Raw genomic sequence first — 14,499 nt, forward strand, 5'->3', positions numbered from 1 at the left:
CATTAATTAGTTGCTTATTAACATGCAAATTAGTAACATATTGGCTCTTAACTAGTCATTATTACGTACTTATTAATGCCTTATTCGGCATATAACCCTAACCCTCTAACCCTGGCCCTAACCCTCTAAGCTTAACCCTAACCCTAACCAAATAAATGTAAATTAAGTCTTTGTTACTTAGAATATGTTCCCCATACTAAAGTGTTACCAAAAACATATAACTTTGTCTTGAATTTGAATTTTTTTTTTTTTTTTTTTACTAAAGAAGGGTTCGGTGAATACGCATATGAAACTGGTGGGGTTCGGTACCTCCAACAAGGTTAGGAACCACTGTGCTATAACATATATACAATATATACCAATGACCATGTACAATATTACAGTATATACAGTATATGTGACAGCAGCAGCATAAAATAGAGAGTAGTAATGATAGGAATGTCTGATGCTGGATGTCAATAAAAATAAAATGAAACAAAAAAAAAAAGATTTTTTTTTTTGCCGAAGTTGTTATGAAATATATGTATAATAGTAATTTGAAATAATTAAAATATTTTGTCTATTTTTCCTATATATATATGTATATATATTGTGTTTTATCTTCATTATAATAACAATCAACAAACAAACAAAAAAATCATTCAAGTACCTTTAAAAATTGTTATCACTATCAGCAATTGTGGTCTATTAACTTGGTATCGAATTGATACCGATATCCGTATCTCCCAACCCTACGTGCAGATTTAGCCCGTGTTGTACTGCGCATGCGCATGCTGTGGTCCGCGGTCGGGAAGACGAGTCAACATTTATTCCATTCACTTCAGGTAAACTTTGTGTGTCTCATTTGAATTGTCTCACTTTTAAAAACACTTCAGGTTACTGATGTTAAAGAATACATGTGGAATGTTTGCAAAGCGTGTATTGTTCGTCATTGTAGACCGTTTACCCTTCCTGCGTCATGATGACTCACGTGTTCGTCTACGGCACCTTAAAGAGGGGTCAGCCTAACAACCGACGCATGAGTGACAAAGGCAACGGACATGCGCAGTTGCTCGCCTCAGCGGTCACAACTCAGAAGTTCCCCCTAGTGATCGCCACGGAGCACAACATCCCTTTCCTCCTCAACATCCCAGGTCAGGGTCACAGGGTTCACGGCGAGATCTACGAGGTGGACGAGCCGATGCTGAGCTTCCTGGACGACTTTGAACACACGCCCGCCATGTATCAGCGAAGTCAGGTGACGCTGGCGGTGGAGGAATGGCTGGGCCCGGCGGACGACAAGGAGAGGTGGGCGCCGGGCAGCGTCACTCAGGCCTTCGTGTACAGCACCACCACGTATCAGCCTGACTGGCCCTCGCTGAATCACCATGACAACTACGACTGCGATGGCCATCATGGGCTCGTCTACAAAAATCATCGCACTTGAGCCACGGACGAGTGGTACTCTCCGTGCTCCACCATAATGACCGGCATTAAATACAGTAGAGTAGTACGCCTAAGTCAGGGGTGTCCAAACTTTTTCCACTGAGGGCCGCACACTGAAAAATCAAAGCAAGCGGGGGCCATTTTGATAATGTTTTATTTAAAAAAACAATACATTTATGTATAAAAAATATACATTTAGGCTTCCACTCAGGCTTGATCCTGACGACCCCAAAGGGTTTTGGTCAAAAAAATATAAAAAATGTGTCATTATTCAGTATTATCATTTTTATTATTATTCAAGGTTTAAATCTCTAGATCAGGGGTGTCCAAACTTTTTCCACTGAGGGCCGCACACGGAAAAATTAAAGCATGTGGGGGCCATTTTGATATTTTTCAATTTCAAACCATAACAAAATATATGCATTTTTTATTTATTTTACCTTTAGGGGTCCCGGGGACCATAAAGGGTCTCAGTCATTAAAATGTTAAAAATAAGTCAGATTATTATTTTTTTTAAATTATTTAACGCTTACAGTAAATCTCTATATCAACTTCAAGTTGATATAAAGTAATACAAATTAAAAACAATGTTTTATGGCTTTTCTGTCAAAAACAACTTCGTTTTTTTATAGTAAAACTGAAATATGCAGTATTTAGTAATTAGAGCCCTAAAAGATCAATAATGCAGGACACCATTGATTTTAATTCTTTCATATTTTTGAGTAATCACAGTGAAAGGATAAATTAAAAATCACTAAATATATTTGGGATCCAAAAGGTGCCCCACTCATAAAGTGATACATTTTTATTAGGTTTTTCTTTTACTTTCAACACTTAAGTTACGAGATCAACTTCAGATATATCTGTCCATTTTATGCTGGAAGTATTATTTTGTTTGTTTTATGCGCTTTTGTCAAAGAAAACTTTGATGTTTTTATATGGCTACTACACAATTTATGCAATATTTACCACATAAAACATTTTAAAGTGAAATATTTGAAGTAATTGGAGCCCTGAAAATAATTCATTATAACATGGATTTTTTGTCATTATTTTTTTTTGTTGAGCAACGGCAAAAAAAGAAAAATTAAGAAAGACAAAAGAAAAACAAACAGCCTGCATGGCAGCTTTTGTGTCAACATTGCAACTTTTTCTCGTTAGATTTCACCTCATTCCACTTTTTGTAATGTTCTTTTTTATTTTTACAATAGTATTTCCAGAATGTGTGGCGGGCCGGTAAACAATTAGCTGCGGGCCGCAAATGGCCCCCGGGCCGCACTTTGGACACACCTGCTCTAGACCAACATTAGGTCTATCTGTCAATATAAAGTTTTTTTTTAAGATTTAAGTTTAATGCTTTTTTTGTCAAAGAAAACCCAGTTTTTTTATGGAAAAAACACAAAACATGCAATATTTTCACCCAATAAAATTTTTAAGTGGAATATTTGAGATTATTAAAAGTTAAAGTTAAGTTAATATATGGGTTTTGGTCAAAAAAATATTAAAAATGTGTCATTATTCAGTATTATTATTTTTTATTATTATTCAAAGTTTAAATCTCTAGATCAAAATTAGGTTTATCTATCTGTCAATATAAAGTATTTAAAGATTTAAGTTGTATGCTCTTTTTGTCAAAGAAAACATTTTTTTAATGGAAAAAACACAAAATATGCAATATTTTCACCCAACAAAATTTTTAAGTGGAATATTTGAGATTATTAAAAATTAAGTTTATATATATATATATATATATATATATATATATATATATATATATATACACTGTATATATATATATATATATATATATATATATATATATATATATAAATAAAATAATTGGAGCCTTAAAAAGGTCAATAACTCATAACAACATTGATTTTAATTCATTATTATTTTTTGAGCAATGACACTTTAAAAAAAAAAATCACCCTAAAATCATTGGGGATCCAAAAGGGTTCTACTCATCAAAGTGTTAAAAAATACATTATACATTTTTTCTACTGTTTACTTTTAACACAGTACTCTCGAGATCATCTTCAGATCTATCCGTCAATTGTAAGTTTTATTGTTGTTTATGTTTTTTGTTTGATCGTTTTAGGCCCTTTAAAAAAAACAAACAGTAGTTTTTTATATGACAAACACAAAATATGCAACATTTTTTCCCAAAGGATATCTCAGAGTGGAATATTTAATGTGACGTAATTGGAGCATTGAATAGGTCAACAACTTATGACATTGATTTTGATTCATTGTTATTTTTTAAAGAAAGAAACAACCTGCATGGCAGCTTTGTGTTATTAGAGTAAACATCGTTGCATTTCACCTGTTTGCTCTTTTATACCACTTTTTATGTTTTTAATTTTTTTTAATTGTATTTTTAGAATGTGCCATGGGGCCGTTAAAAAAATGACCTGCAGGCCGCAAATGGCCCCCGGGCCGCACTTTGGACACCCATGACCTAAGTAATTAAGTATATTTAATATTTTTAGCCACTGTAAAATTACACAGTTTTGACAGTAACACTGTTAGAATATTTGATTGAGTAATTTTTTGGGGTACTACTAGATCAGGGATGTCAAACTGGACAATCGTGCATTACATACTATACATTACCTTTTGCACTATATTAATTTGTATTATTATGTATTGTCAACTTTGTACTTTTTATGTCATTGCCTGAAATAAATAAATAAATAAATGGGGAAAAAAATGAAAAACTGATTTTCATTGAGGGCCACATGATGAATTTGCCTTTATTAATTATATAAATTGTTTTAAATAGACTGTCGATTTTACAGTAAAAACTTAACATTTACAAAATTTTACTGTAAAATTGTGTTTTTTTACAACATTTTACGGTAAATATAAATACAGTACCACTGTTTTGTTTTTTACGGAAAAAGCTGGCAGCTTAGTTGCCAGACTTTTACTGTTTAAAGTTACATTGGTTTTTACAACATTATATTATTCATGGAAAAACAGTACACATTTTTTAATTTTTATTCTGGCAACTCAGCTGCCAGTTTTTCTACCGTAAAAACAAATGTACTGTCTTTCTATTTACAGTAATACACCTTACGTGGACCCCGACTTAAACAAGTTGAAAAACTTATTCGGGTGTTACCATTTAGTGGTCAATTGTACAGAATACTGTCTTTTTCGGACTATAAGTCGCAGTTTTTTTCATAGTTTGGCCGGGGGTGCGACTTATACTCCGGAGCGACTTATACTCCGAAAAATACGGTACAAAATTCTACTGTAAAATAGTGTTTTTAAAATATTTTTTACAACATGTTACGGTAAATATAAAAACCGTAACACTGTTTTGTTTTTTGTTTTTTACGGAAAAAGCTGGCAGCTTAGATGCCAGACTTTTACTGTTAAAGTTACATTGGTTTTTACAACATTATATTGTTCATGGAAAAACAGTACACGTTTTTTAATTTTTTATTCTGGCAACTCAGCCGCCAGTTTTTCTACCGTAAAAACAAATGTACCGTCTTTCTATTTACAGTAACACACCGTTAAAAACAACAATGAATTGATTACGTGCAAGTTGAAAAACTTATTCGGGTGTTACCATTTAGTGGTCAATTGTACAGAATATGTACTGTACTATGCAATCTACTAATAAAAGTCTCAATCAATCAATCAAAAAACAACTGGGTTTTTTTTTGGGCTGCAGTGAAAAAAAACAACTGTCAAAAACTGGCAGCTCGGTCAGCAGAATTTTAACGCAAAAAACAGTAGTTTTTTATCAATTTACAGTAATATGCTGTAAAGAACAACGTAAAATGTATTGTCATTTGTATTAATTTGATGGGTAGTTTGCTGTAAAGTTTAAGTATTTTTATTTAGACAAAAACATGTTTGGAAAGTGAGATATATACTGTAATATTTGTGGCAATATTGGATACTATTAAAGTTTAAAAAGTATGCAATTTCAAGCAGTACATATATTTTTTCTGTCCAAATGGAAAAAAATCAATTATATTTAGTGAGAAAATATTACCGTATTTTTCGGGCTATAAGTTGCAGTTTTTTTCATAGTTTGGCCGGGGGTGCGACTTATACTCAGGAGCGACTTATGTGTGAAATGATTAACACATTAGCGTAAAATATCCAATAATATTATTTAGCTCATTCACGTAAAAGACTAGACGTATAAGATTTCATGGGATTTAGCGATTAGGAGTGACAGATTGTTTGGTAAACGTATAGCATGTTCTATATGTTATAGTTATTTGAATGACTCTTACCATAATATGTTACGTTAACATACCAGGCACGTTCTCAGTTGGTTATTTATGCCTCATATAACGTACACTTATTCAGCCTGTTGTTCACTATTCTTTATTTATTTTAAATTGCCTTTCAGATGTCTATTCTTGGTGTTGGGTTTTATCAAATAAATTTCCCCCAAAAATGCGACTTATACTCCAGTGCGACTTATATATGTTTTTTTCCTTCTTTATTATGCATTTTCGGCCGGTGCGACTTATACTCCGGAGCGACTTATACTCCAAAAAATGCGGTACTGTAATATTTGTTGCAATATTGGATACTTTTTAAGTTTAAAAAGGTATGCAATTTCAAGCAGTACATATATTTTTTCTGTCAAAATGGAAAAAAATCAATTATATTTAGTGAGAAAATATTAAAGTACTTTATTGACATATCATTTCCAGGTGTTTGCGGGCCAGATAAAATGTCGCGGACCAGATCTGGCCCCCGGGGCCTTGAGTTTGACACCTGTGCACTAGATGTAACACCATTTGAGAATCACTGCCACAGACTGTATAAGTGAACAAACAACCGATAAACACTCGCATTTGATAGGTTAGCATTGTATTTGCTGATAAGCGTGAACATTTTTATTGTCCTGTGTGCAAAGTGCGGCTTGATCCTATAATAAAAATACTTATACAGCACATTACAACAAGACGAAAATGGAAAAAATGAGCTTAAAAAGCTTAAATGTTGATAACATTAATTTAATATTTTGATTTGTCACCTAAGTAAGTTTGCATAAATATTAGGAGTGTCCCGACAAAACTTTTCCGATACCGATATTGGAGCCTTAAATACTGGCTAATTCTTATATCAACCCGATATCAGCAGCGCATACTTTTATTACTTTCTAGTGTTAGAAAATGTTTGATCAAGTGGAAAATACTCAGGGGTAAATGGTAGCTATTTGGGATGCAACGACAAACGCTATTAATGGTAATAATTAGGGATGTCCGATAATGGCTTTTTGCCGATATCCGATATTGTCCAACTCTTTAATTACCAATACCGATATCAACCGATACCGATATCAACCGATATATACAGTCGTGGAATTAACACATTATTATGTCTAATTTGGACAACCAGGTATGGTGAAGATAAGGTACTTTTAAAAATAAAAAAAAATAAAAAAAAAAAAGATAAATACATTAAAAACATTTTCTTGAATAAAAAAGAAAGTAAAACAATATAAAAACAGTTACATAGAAACTAGTAATTAATGAAAATTAGTAAAATTAACTGTTAAAGGTTAGTACTATTAGTGGACCAGCAGCACGCACAATCATGTGTGCTTACGGACTGTATCCCTTGCAGACTGTATTGATATATATTGATATATAATGTAGGAACCAGAATATTAATAACAGAAAGAAACAACCCTTTTGTGTGTATGAGGAGGGAGGTTTTTTGGGTTGGTGCATTAATTGTAAGTGTATCTTGTGTTTTTTATGTTGATTTAATTTAAAAAAAACAAAAAAAAACGATACCGATAATAAAAAAACGATACCGATAATTTCCGATATTACATTTTAACGCATTTATCGGCCGATAATATCGGCAGGCCGATATTATCGGACATCCCTAGTAATAATCGCGGTAAAACTCTCAACGGTTAGTGTTTACCTTTTAAAATGAAAATGATGGAAAAACCGTGATTGATAACTGCACTTTGACTGGCACTCGCTTGAATGCTAACATGAATACCAGAAACAAAACGTCTTTCCCTATCGCGAACAACATAGACAAAACTAATCTTGTACAAACACATTACTGTCTGAGCAACTAAGATTTTCAATTGTGCACATTGAACCTGCGAGCTGTGCTCTCAACGGCAGAGTGGTCGATAATGATTCCCGAGCGTGGCCACCGCTGCTGCTCACTGCTCCCCTCACCTCCCAGGAGGTGGAACAAGGGTGACGGGTCCAATGCAGAGGTTAATTTTACCCCACCTAGTGTGTGTGTGACTTACCACTATCAGTGGTAACAAAAAAATATATACTGTATTTATCGGAGTATAAGTCGCACCTGCCGAAAATGCATAATAAAGAAGGAAAAAAACATAAGTCGCACAGGAGTATAAGTGTTTTTTTCTGTCTTGCCTCTGGTGAGGGCGGTCATTTTTTTCCCGCTCCCTCTTCTCCCAGCTTGCTCTCTTTGTTTTTGTCTTGTCTGAACTTTTTTGAAGCCTCTTTCTTTGCGCTGTCCTCCAAATCTAAACATCAGACATGGAAACGATCAGCTGGACTCTCAACACAATTGACAAAATCTTTTCGACGAGGAAAAAAGGTTCGGGGGAGTCTGGCTGCCCTGATGGAACCATTTGCTGCGGGGTACGTGAGAGATTCCTGGGATAAATGGAGAATCATGTGCCTCTCAGTCCTTTCCATCGAGGACGTGGAAGACATCTACCTATTTGGAACCGTGATCTCGGGGCACCTGCTGATTGGGCTGGGCATTGCTCTGGTGTATCGTCAAATTCGTAAGACGATGGCAGCCACTCAAGGAGCCCAAAGGCTGTTTGTCGCAATGGATGGTTTGGGCAGGGGTGTGGGATCCACAGACTGTGGCGATTTCTGAACTGAATCGCAAGATGGATCACATCATGGAGAAGCTTGCTGAAAAGGAACATTGAATTGAATTTGAGAGCAGCCAGCTTGGACGAATAGAACAGACAAGTCATTGTTTTGTCTTCTCGCTAAAAACAAACATCCTAATCTACGATTTGACTCCCTCGAATGGCCTTGACGCTGTGGAAACAGGACCAGGCTGTTCTGAAAAACACCCCCGAGGACACCTCAATGATGGACGCTTTTGACCTTCCTCCCGCCTCAACGAGCCCAGTCTAGATTGTATTTTTTTACTCATCTTTTTCCCCAGTGTTTTACCTTTTTCTCATCTTTTACAGGGCGCCTTGTGGCGACCCATCAGCATTCCTGTTCTGTAACCATGTACACTGTTTGTTTGTCTAATCTTGAACGGGTTTGTTCTGAAAACAAAGTTTCGTTGTACTTGTTGCAATGACAATAAAGACCTATCTGATCTGATCTGATCTGATCTTGGTGTCATCAGGACAAGGATGTCCAAAGTTTGACGATAATTTCACAGTAAAACGTAGAGGAGAAAGAAAATAATGATACTAATATTTGCAACAATAATAGGTTAACTTTAGAACATGTATCCGTTACACATACCGGTATGTACTGTATTGGTTTAGCCTTTTTTGGGGGAAAAATTACCCCTACGTCCTTTGATTTTTTTCTTTCTTCTTTTCTAAATACTTTTTGGACACCCCGGTTTTAGGCAACCAATGTAGTAGCTGAATACGAATCACTTTTATCATGTTTGTTGCACTTTATGCTGTTCTTATGCTCTGCTCTGGACTAATACAATTTTACAAACAACACGTTGTCATCTTTATTAAAGAAAAGTTTCAGGGTTGTGGACGAAATAACTCTCTTGGAGTCTCGTTGTCCGTACAAAGACGAGAAAAAGAATCGTTAAAGAATGAAACAAAACAGACCATTTTCACAGTGTATCCAAGTTTTGTACAAAAAGGTTGGAGAAAAAAATAGAAGATATGTTTCTATTAGAAAGTGGCATCGCATGAAATTGATCAAGACCATATGTGATTGTTGCGCTGAAAAAATAAACACCATGACGTGCACACAACTATTATGTACATTTTCATCTTGTATAGTTGTCTACCTTACAGGCACTTAAAAATGGGCATGAATGCCATGTTCATTTTGATTTTGTCCTCATTTACCCATTGTTGCAATTATAGATACAACCTCAAATATATATGATACATCTTAAACAAGAAAGCAGTATTCATTTCCCGTTTGTGATCATGATTGACTGCAGCTGGTAGTGTCTCTATGGCAACATAAATACTTTTTTTTTTTTGATAACACTTATTGTATCGACCAATAAATACTCTCGGTGAGGAAAGTCTGGGAACTTCAGGGAAGATCTAAGACAGAGAATTGTGGATTTACAAACATTTTGAAAGGTCCTTTTTACAAATTCTCCACCTTTGAAGCATTTCTACGGAGCCCCTAAAGGGACATGGGGGAAATTATTATTATTATTATATATTTTTTTAGACATGTATCTTGTGCGCACGAGAAACTTAAAAGTTATTAAAAAAAAATGAAAAAAAGTTATAATGTATCGTATCTCGTGCGCACAAGATAGTTTCTCGTGCGCACGAGATACATGTCTAAAAAAAAAAAAATACAAATACAAATTATTAAAAAAAAGATTTTTCCCATGTCCCTTTAGGGCAGGGGTCACCAATGCGGTGCCCGCGGGCACCAGGTAGCCCGTAAGGACCAGATGAGTAGCCCGCTGGCCTGTTCTAAAAATAGCTCAAATAGCAGCACTTACCAGTGAGCTGCCTCTATTTTTTAAATTTTATTTATTTACTAGCAAGCTGGTCTCGCTTTGCCCGACATTTTTTAATTCTAAGAGAGACAAAACTCAAATAGAATTTGAAAATCCAAGAAAATATTTTAAAGACTTGGTCTTCACTTGTTTAAATAAATTCATACATTTTTTTACTTTGCTTCTTATAACTTTCAGAAAGACAATTTTAGAGAAAAAATACAACCTTAAAAATGATTTTAGGATTTTTAAACACATATACCTTTTTACCTTTTAAATTCCTTCCTCTTCTTTCCTGACAATTTAAATCAATGTTCAAGTAAATGTATTTTTTTTATTGTAAAGAATAATAATTACATTTTAATTTAATTCTTCATTTTAGCTTCTGTTTTTTCGACGAAGAATATTTGTGAAATATTTCTTTAAACTTGTTATGATTAAAATTCAAAAAAAATATTCTGGCAAATCTAGAAAATCTGTAGAATCAAATTTAAATCTTATTTCAAAGTCTTTTGAATTTCTTTGAAAAATTTTGTTCTGGAAAATCTAGAAGAAATAATGATTTGTATTTGTTAGAAATATAGCTTGGTCCAATTTGTTATATATTCTAACAAAGTGTAGATTGGAGTTTTAACCTATTTAAAATATGTCATCAAAATTCTAAAAGTAATCTTAATCAGGAAAAATTAATAATGATGTTCCATAAATTCTTTTTTTAATTTTTTCAAAAAGATTCGAATTAGCTAGTTTTTCTCTTCTTTTTTTCGGTTGAATTTTGAATTTTAAAGAGTCGAAATTGAAGATAAACTATGTTTCAAAATTTAATTGTCATTTTTTTCGTGTTTTCCCCTCTTTTAAACCGTTCAATTAAGTGTAAATATCATTCGTTATTAATAATAACATAGAGTTAAAGGTAAATTGGCTATTTCTGGCAATTTATTTAAGTGTGTATCAAACTGGTAGCCCTTCTTATTAATCAGTACCCAAGAATACCTCTTGGTTTCAAAAAGGTTGGTGACCCCTGCTTTAGGGGCTCCGTACATTTCACTCATTTCACCTCACTTTTCTTTGGAGAGGAGTTTGCCTCAAATAAGACATTATGAAGGGGGAAAACAAATAAGGTCAAAAGAACAAAAAGGAACGCCGTCCTTTCTCAGTGTAGCGGCACGCGACTACATATTAAACGTGTTAGTCCACCATGTGCACGAATGTACACTCGTACCTCAACTTACAAGTTTCATTGGTTCTGTGACGGACCTCCTAACTCAAAACACTTGTATCTCAATTAAACGTCTCCCATTTAAATGCATTGAAATCCATTCAACCCGACCGGAGATAAGCGGAAGAAGATGGATGGATGGATGGATTGTCCCGCCCAAATAGCACAGTTTTAATATTTAACAAGCCTTAAAAAAAGAATATTGTATAGAATCAATACAAGAGAATGTACCACTAACAACTACAGTAGTTTTATGAAGTAATGTAATAATCACGTACAACTTTTACCTTGTAGAGCGGACTTCTACGGTATCTCCTTCCGGTTTTCCATCGAACACACCACCAGCAGCTTCTCCATATTTTCATGGATAAATTGCCTGCCAATTAGATATTATTTCAACACTCTTAGTAAGTGTGAATGTGTTGGCCCTGCGATGAGGTGGCGACTTGTCCAGGGTGTACCCCGCCTACCGCCCGAATGCAGCCGAGATAGGCTCCAGCACGACTCCAAAAAGGGACAAGCGGTAGAAAATGGACGAATGGATGGATGGATGGATGGATGGATTGTCCCGCCCAAATAGCATAGTTTTAATATGTAAAATGCCTTAAAGAAAAAAAAGAATATGGTATAGAATCAATACAATGTACCACTAACAACTACAGTAGTTTTATGAAGTAATGTAATAATCATGTACAACTTTTACCTTGCAGAGCGGACTTCCACGGTATCTCCTTCCGGTTTTCCATCAAACACACCACCAGCAGCTTCTCCATATTTTCATGGATAAATGCCTGCCAATTACCGTATTTTTCGGACTATAAATCGCTCCGGATTATAAGGCGCACCTTCAATGAATGGCCTATTTTAAAACATTGTTCATATATAAGGCACACCGCATTATAAGGCGCATAGAATAGACGCTACAGTAGAGGCTGGGGGTCACTTTATGCATCCTGTAGTTGCGAGACCTGTTGTGGCTCAATATTGGTCCATATATAAGGCGCACTGTCAGCTTTTGAGAAAATTGGAGGTTTTTAGGTGCGCCTTATAGTGCGCAAAAATACGGTAGATATTATTTCAACACTCTTAGAAGAAGAATTATGAAAAATACTTTCAACCTTATTGAAAATAAGTTATTCTTCATCTCAGTATGTTAATAATGACTGAATTAATTAATTACATATTACAAAACTGTTGTGTGTACTAATTCACAGATGTTATTTTACTATAAAAAGGTCAGTAAATGATGTATATATTTGCAAACGCTCTGAAGTGGGAAAGGGGTAGGATTAGATAAGCTTTGCTTCTTCCTACTCCTTTTCAGACATGATGTTAAGTGAAATGATATGAAACTGTGATGTATTATACTGTAAGTGTTTTCATGTTCGAAATAAAATAAACTAAACTAAACTAAGAAAGTGTGAATGTTGTCTGTGTTGGCCCTGCGATGAGGTGGCGACTTGTCCAGGGTGTACCCCGCCTATCGCCCGAATGCAGCTGAGATAGGCTACAGCACGTCCCGGGTGACCCCAAAAAGGGACAAGCGGTAGAAAATGGATGGACGACTGGCATTATTGACTCATTCCGCTTCGGTATAGTGCAGATTAGCAGTGATAAAGCTCGAATCGCTCTTGTCATGATTTTGATGATTTCTTCCTTTAATTCCTTAATATCATCCACTTCTTCTCAGCACCGTCCTTCACACTTACTTTTTCCCTTCAAGCAAGTTATGTCGCTCTCTACAGCTGTCAGCCAATGCCAGCGAGTAAGACCAGATGTTCTGGGCGGGTCTTTACTGTGGTATTTTTTTCCACGCCAACCAATGACGGGAATGCTTGTAACAATTAGCCGAGAAACAGCTCGGCTAAGCTGAGCCGGAACATCAATAGAAATTGAAACTTATGAATCCACTTATTTAGTTTGAATCCCCGGAACCGTTCCAAAAAAAATGATAAAGGGTGTGAAATGAACATGACATTCATACTTCTTAGTGTGTATGAAATAACTTAAGGCATGGGGGGGGGAACCCAATTCATGTGGTTCAGTCAGGTTTGGGAATTGTGCGTGCACGTGTCAACATGTGGGAATCATCTAGCCTGGAGAAGAAAAAAAGTCATGAATACAAAGGAGCGGTGCAGAAAGTAGGCAAAGTGGGGCCTGCATGTGTGTGTGTGTGTGTGTGTGTGTGTGTGTGTGTGTGTGTGTATGTGTGTGTGTGTGTGTGTGTGTGTGTGTGGACTATTCACATATTAAATAGTGTTCAACTAAACACCAGCAATGTGTCATGATCTGGTGTCTATTTTTAGTCTCTTTGGTGGGAAGCTTCACCCAAGCCAATCTCCATCAATAAAGGTCTTTCCTGGAGCTTGGCAGGGTGCGGCTGGCCGAGCAGGTGGCGCTGCGGATTACCTCCATCCACCTGGTGAAACACAGACATTGATTGCTTCCCTGCCACAATGTATCACTGCACTGCAAACAATGAAATCTAAGTAAGATTAAATATCTCAAATGAGGGTGATATTTGCTTATTTTCTGTCTGATAAGATAATTCTTCTTACTAAGCAGATTTTATGTTAGTGTTTTACTTGTTTTAAGTGTTTTGGTCCTAAATGATCTCAGTAAGATATTACAGCTTGTTGCTGAGATTTGATTACCTATATTGAGTAAAACATGCTTGAAACTAGAATATCAACTGTTGCAAAGCTGTGTCATCAACACTCACAAGTATAAAACTGCTTTTTTTAAAGTAATAATTTCTTATTTCAAGCATGAACAAAAAAATCATGACTTTGACACAATTGTGTCTAATAATTAAAACAGATGACAGCCAAATGGACTTTGCGGTTTTATTTTCAATGAAACGAGAAAATACATACTCATATGTACAGTTGTCACAGTACAGTAAACGGACAGTTAATATTTAAACATTTAACATGTAACATTTCTAACAATTTTGAACAGAAATAGTCCATGCACATTCACGTAAATTATTCAAAATGACAATAAAAAAAAATTTGGCTGGGGGCCGGGCTGTGTGTGTGTATATATATATATATATATATATATATATATATATATATATATATATATATATATATTAATGGCCCCCAGCCAAATTTTTTTTATTGTCATTTTGAATATATATATATATATATATATATATATATATATAT

At 34.9% G+C, this 14,499-nt stretch overlaps 2 protein-coding genes across 3 annotated transcripts in view; one reads left to right on the forward strand and one right to left on the reverse strand.

The window, feature by feature from the left end:
- The first annotated feature begins 777 nt into the window (after nucleotides 1–777).
- Nucleotides 778–3,081, forward strand: LOC133659403 (gamma-glutamylaminecyclotransferase-like). The gene is made up of 2 exons (XM_062062170.1): nucleotides 778–824; nucleotides 938–3,081. Exon 2 carries the CDS (start codon nucleotides 959–961, stop codon nucleotides 1,424–1,426), a length of 468 nt encoding a protein of 155 aa, XP_061918154.1. The 5' UTR covers nucleotides 778–824; nucleotides 938–958; the 3' UTR covers nucleotides 1,427–3,081.
- Nucleotides 3,082–13,496: 10,415 nt separating this feature from the next.
- LOC133659413 (FERM, ARHGEF and pleckstrin domain-containing protein 1-like) overlaps nucleotides 13,497–14,499 on the reverse strand; it is a 90,995-nt gene continuing 89,992 nt past the window's right edge. For both annotated transcript variants that reach the window (XM_062062181.1, XM_062062176.1), the window contains exon 28: nucleotides 13,497–13,745. In XM_062062181.1, coding sequence (XP_061918165.1) covers nucleotides 13,670–13,745 — 76 coding nt within the window. In that variant the 3' untranslated portion in view covers nucleotides 13,497–13,669. The remainder of the gene's footprint in view (nucleotides 13,746–14,499) is intronic.

Source organism: Entelurus aequoreus, linkage group LG01, assembly GCF_033978785.1.
Source record: "Entelurus aequoreus isolate RoL-2023_Sb linkage group LG01, RoL_Eaeq_v1.1, whole genome shotgun sequence".
In the NCBI taxonomy this organism is placed as follows: Eukaryota; Metazoa; Chordata; class Actinopteri; order Syngnathiformes; family Syngnathidae; genus Entelurus; species Entelurus aequoreus.